The following is a 6,000-nucleotide window of genomic DNA, read 5'->3' as shown; positions in this document are numbered from 1 at the left end:
CTTTTACTCAGCTACCTTGCACTTCAGCACTAAGTTGCAAAACCTATCTTTCAATTTTTAGACTAAAACTCTGTCCAGGAGATCCAGCAAAATTGGTGACAATCTTATATTGTGAATAAAGTATTCTAGAGAATGTTTTAATGCAAAATCTTGATACAAAACTTTTCAACATAATTATTAGAATGTTTAAGATTTCATTTTATCTACTTGTCCAATCTACTTATCTACTTTTAGCCTTATATATTAGTAGATAAAATTTTCCTAACCCACTTGTTTCTACTACTTTCCTGCTGTGGGGGAAGTTTGACTGTAATAGCTATCAGCTCTACCCTCTTACAAAGCATCTTTCTGTCAATTTAGGCTTCTGGTTTTTTTACTCTATTACATTTTTTTTTGTGTGTGTCAGAAACAGTGATGAAATCATAAAATAGGTGGCTCGAGTTTCTTGTTACCCACTGACTTTTTTTCTTCTAAAGTCCTGTTATTACCAAACAAAACTAAAACAATAAAACCAGGCTCATGTTAATGTGAAATCTTCCATCTATTTTGCTCACTGAGATGAGCCTCAGTCTGTCTTTCTGACATACACAAATTTGTGCATGCTCTGAGCACTTACCTGTGAAAGATGTGAGTCTGAGCTTGAAGTCTGTGAGTTGTTTCCTAATTGGGACTTGGCTGGAAGAAAGTATTAACATAAACCCAGTAACTTTTCAATTGTATTTCTAGATTAATCACATAAAACTTCTCATTTTAATGCTTTGTTGTGCTTTCTCTCATATTTTGAACTTCTTCACAGAGGACAGTGAGTTAAGAAGAACCTTGCAGTCTTTAGCTTGTGGAAAAGCACGAGTATTGATTAAAAATCCAAAGGGCAAGGATGTAGAAGATGGAGATAAGTTCATCTTCAATGGTGATTTCAAGCATAAATTGTTTAGAATAAAGATCAACCAAATCCAAATGAAAGAAACAGTATGTATTTTTTTGTATTCATTCTGTTTATATATGAACTGTTTATCTAGATAGCCCATGTGAAAAGACAGTCTCTGTATTTCCTCTTGTAGTTTTTGCATATGGGGAAAAGAGAAAGGTATTTAATTTTTTTGGGGTAGTCAGGATGACTCACAGAGGAAATAAAGATTTTAAAACTCATTGGAATGAAAAAATTTAGGTTCTTTCCTGTGCTTCCAAATTTGAATGCTTATATATTAGACTGAAAGGATCTTGTAGATTTTTCAGTCCATCTTAAAAGTTTCTGTGGTATTGCTGAAGTGTTGGTACTATACTGAACTCATAAATCAAATGTCACCACGTTACTTCTATATGTAGCAGGTAGGAGGGCTATAAAAATCAGAGTTGTCTCTGACTTTGCAGCAGATGTCTTGGTTGTACCTGAATCCCAGTGCTTGACAAAAGGTGGCATATTAATTAACATTGACTTGTTTGTTTTTTGCCTGTGCGTATTAAAATTCCTAAAAGTCAAATTGGTGTTTGACACAAAAGACTGTTTGGGCTGTTGAACTGGTGAGTGTTCTTTCAGAAACCTGAAGGGAGTTTTTAAGATTTAGTTTAATTTATCAAATAGATTTAAAATAAGACATACCTTATTTTTTCCTTTACATTATCTTTAATTTTATCTTCAACTTGCTTTAGCAGTACACATCAGAATCACTTAGCTCATAACATGCAGTAATATGTGCATCTGTCTCAAGGATAAGTAAGAGTAGATGAGTTTTCATTTTATTGTAAAGGTTAACAATAGAAATATAATTAATAAAAACAGTGATAGAAGGTGATATGATTTGTGGTCTTCTGTTGTTCTTTAGGTTGAGGAACAGGTCAGCACAACTGAAAGAGTATTTCAAGACAGGCAGTATCAGATTGATGCTGCTATTGTACGAATAATGAAGATGAGAAAGACTCTTGGTCATAATCTTCTTGTTTCTGAATTGTATAATCAACTGAAATTTCCCGTAAAGGTAACTTATGTTTTTGTTTGTCAAACCATCCAATGCTTATTTAAACATACGTAATACATTTTTTCTATTCAGCTTGTCCATAAGAACAACAAATGTGAAATGTCATAGAATCAAACCTAATTATCAAGGTATTGATACTTAGTAGTAAATTAACTATATACTATGGTGCATTTTCCTATGTGGCTTTTAGCAGTCTTATTGTCTAAAATATATTTGCATTTATATTACTTACTGTATACTAATCTCATCTTTCCTTGTAGCCTGGAGACTTGAAAAAGAGGATTGAATCTCTCATTGACAGAGACTATATGGAGAGAGACAAAGACAACCCCAATCAGTACCACTATGTTGCATAATGGAGAAGTACTTTTATTGAAAAAAAAATAAAAAATAAACCCAAAAAGTAAAAACCAAAATCATCCACATATATCTTCAAGACACCAAATACCTATGCTGTTCCAGACTTTCCTTTTAGCAGATTTCAGGTTGATGTATATTCTTCAACCAGCTGCATGCACTGCTGTGGAAAAGAAGCAAAATGACCTGTTCATTGATCACCCTTGTCAAGACTCCTTACTAATTTTAAACATCCTGGGGTGTTTTTATCTTTCGTTACTCTTTTGTTCTTGTAGGTTCTTCAAAATTTAGTTTTACAGTTTTGTTTAACAATGTCATTGAAGTTGGATGGAGAGGTAAAATTACCTGTGTGAGAAATACTTCTGTGGTGGATGCAAGTGTGGTTTCTTCATTTAGGTGTTCCTAATTGCATCCGTAAAGTCCCTATATGCTGCATTCTTTAGCTACAGTGACAACTTGGGTATCTTTTAAAAACCCTTAATTGATGAACACTTATGTACAAGCAGTGTTGTTGAAATACACTGAATTTTTGAAGTTATGAAAATCCTTAAACTTGGGTTCAGTTAATTTTCTTTCAAGTAACTACAAACTTCAGTCTGGTTTGGATAAATCAGGTTTTGAAGTGAGATCTGTGAAGTGCCAAGAGGACAACTGCATTCAGGTGTGTACTGAGCTGTTGGATTATTTAGCTAAAAAATGGATTGTTCTATGATTACTACTTCTGCTGGCTTGGGTGGCAAAGATTAGATCTGAGTCAAAGAGGCCCTACCTCATTTTAGGGCAACAGGTGTTTCATTTTACAGCAACAGGTGTTTATGTAATTGCTGTAACATTTAGTTCTGCCTTGAAAATAACCTACAGGGAACCTACTGTACAGTGTGCTCCACTTTAAAAAAAAATAAAACAAAAACACCCCTTTTTTTCAAAAAACTTATGGTCGCAATATTGTGAAAGCATAGCTTCATGTCTTGAAAGACTAAGGATTTTGTGAGTACTTTGTTACATATTGTATATAAGTAAGTTGATTTGAATTCAAGAATGAAAGACACTGTAGATCTGTTAGATAATTGTAACTATAAGGAAGACACCATTTGTGATAATACTTAAAAGACTGTTTATTTTCCTGTTTTGCATAGGGGTGTGTTTCATTCTGAAAAAGAGCTACCAAGAGAGTTTTGATCACTACATAAATGAGAATTTAACTGAGCAATATTTTCTTGAGGGTATCTTATAAAGTTTATGTAACTTGGGTTTTGTGCATTAGTTAAAAGGCCACCACCTCTTCTTGAAGTAAACATTGTTGTCATCTGGATCTACATATTAAAAGTCCTTATTCTGTCATCTGGTGTCATTAATTTTATTGCATTCTCCTGAATTATTTTTGTTCCCTTTGTGTTTAGAAACTAAAAACGTTTAGTTTATTGTATTTAAAGCATATTTAATGTTGTAATTTAATATAGACTTATTTTAATATTTGAATCTTCATTTAATGGAAATAAAATCTTTAAAGCGTAATAATGTCCTAGCTTTTGTGAGAACGACACTTCAGTTTATTTGTGCAGTTGGTTCTTCAGTGTTATTTACACAGTTCAGCTTGTAGTTCATTTTCTTTGTGTATGGAAACCGATCAGATCCATCTTACTAGACTTCTAAACCAAAAAGGAGTATGTTCCTCGCAGAAATGTAATGGCCAGAGGCTTTATCCACACCAAAAGCTGGCAGTAATGTGCAGTAGCTGATAGGAAGCAGTGTGTCCTGCCTGCCCCTTCTTAGCCCAAATGTCCTGGTTCAGTGGTTTTAAAGAATAGATTAAAAGCAGTGTTGTTATCCTGAAGATGATTGAAATGGTTCTGCTTCAAGAAGCAATGTTAATTGATTAAAAGTGCTGACATGTACAGTTTTTCTTAATTGCTACAGACTAGAACTCGTTGGCCAAGTTATTGGTCTAGCAATTAAAAATGAGTTGTTCCAAAGCAATGAAAATAATGAAACCTGTCTTTCTGTGCTCTTGGTCCCTGACTGTATCATCCCCCACAAATAACCTCAAGCAGCAATACCTGGGGGGGCATTCTCCTTAGTTCTGCCTTTCTGCTTGTGGGAGCATGAGTTTTGTTCTTCTTTATCCAGCTGCTGATCTCCACCCACCCCCTTGTTCCTGAACCTGTAGAAAATCTCTGAAGACTCCTACTCTTCCACATTGGTCTGCAAGTGGCTTTGGAGGTTCAAAAGCTGTGGGAGAGACTGACAGGCCAGGTAATCATGACTCTCTCAGGTCCTCATTTTTAATTTGATTTCCTCACATTTTTCTTCCCAGGATTTTTTTCTGTACTGAACCAAACAGGTTAGCAGTTAGATTATTAGTCAGCATGGTAATCATTTCTCCATATCAAAATAACTGCATTTGATTGCTTTTTGATAGCTTGTGATAGAATTTGGCTGAGTGTCCAGTCTCAATCAGCTGGTTATTTATGACAAAAATAACAGCAAGAGTCTGGGATACAAATAACTCATCCAAACATACATTATATGTATTTAAAAAGCAATTTTCCTAAATCTGATGCCCTGTCATCTAGTCCAACATTTCCGGAGGAAAAATAAGTATGAGAATGTAGGCTGGGGGCTGATTTGATGGTGGTTCCCAAGTCTGGCAATTGCAGCTCTCCATTCCAGGCAACAGCTTCATTCCTGCCCTCTCCTTGGGTGTTTTCTCAGTTCTGTATTTTAGCTTCCCATGAATTTCTTTATCTGAACCTGAGCTTATAATTCACTCACTTGGCCTGCTGCAGTTTTCGTCTTCCTTTCTTTGTGCAATACATACTTGAAAAAAATTTACTCACCTTTCATGCAACTTCACTACATCAAATTGTTATGCAGATAGACCTGTGCAAGCTCCAGGTGTGGGGCAGTTGCTGGGAAGATGCCTGGTGGAAAAGGACCTGGGGGTGCTGCTCGACAGCAGCTGAACACAAACCAGCAGTGTGCCTAGGTGGCTAAGAAGGCCGATGGCATCCTGCCCTGTATCAGGAATAGTGTGACCAGCAGGACCAGGGCAGTGATTGTCCCCCTGCACTTGGCACTGGTGAGGCCACGCCTCAGACTGTGTGTTCAGTTCTGGGCCCCTCACTGCAAGGAGGGCCCTAATGTGCTGGAGTGTGTATAGAAAAGGGCAACAGAACTGTTGAAGGGTCTGGAGCACAAGTCCTAAGAGGAGCAGCTGAGGGAGCTGGAGTTGTTTAGCCTGGAGAAGAGGAGGCTCTAATCTAAGGGGTAATCTTATCACTCTCTACAACTACCTGAAAGGAGGTTGTAGCCAGGTGGGGGTTGGTCTCTTCTCCCAAATAACAAGCAATAGGTTGAGAGGAAAAAACCTCAGGTTCTGCCAAAGAAGAAGGAAAACTTTCTTTACTGAAAGACTTGTCAAGCACTGGAATAGGCTGCCCAGGGAAGTGATGGAGTCACCGTCCCTGGAGGTATTTAAAAGACTTGTGGATGTGGTGCTTAGGGACATGGTTTAGTGGTGGACTTGGCAATGCTGGGTTAACATTTGACGTCTTTTGCAACCAATGATTCCATTCTATTTGTAGGTTTATGATCTTCAGCAGGTGTATTAGGGAGAATGGACTCTGTACCATAAACTTGGTTAGCTATTACTAGTAAGCCTCTACAG

At 36.7% G+C, this 6,000-nt stretch overlaps 1 protein-coding gene across 1 annotated transcript in view; it reads left to right on the top strand.

Annotated features, from left to right (window-relative positions):
* CUL4A (cullin 4A) overlaps positions 1–3,545 on the top strand; it is a 37,603-nt gene extending 34,058 nt beyond the window's left edge. Inside the window, exons 18-20 of the mRNA XM_017817378.1 lie at positions 797–969; positions 1,824–1,976; positions 2,237–3,545. Coding sequence (XP_017672867.1) covers positions 797–969; positions 1,824–1,976; positions 2,237–2,332 — 422 coding nt within the window. The 3' untranslated portion in view covers positions 2,333–3,545. The remainder of the gene's footprint in view (positions 1–796; positions 970–1,823; positions 1,977–2,236) is intronic.
* Positions 3,546–6,000: the final 2,455 nt, after the last annotated feature.

Source organism: Lepidothrix coronata, unplaced genomic scaffold (genome assembly GCF_001604755.1).
Source record: "Lepidothrix coronata isolate B3197 unplaced genomic scaffold, Lepidothrix_coronata-1.0 Scaffold60, whole genome shotgun sequence".
Classification (NCBI taxonomy): domain Eukaryota; kingdom Metazoa; phylum Chordata; class Aves; order Passeriformes; family Pipridae; genus Lepidothrix; species Lepidothrix coronata.
Note: the sequence above shows the minus strand (reverse complement) of the source record. Positions and strands in the feature narration are given on the sequence as shown.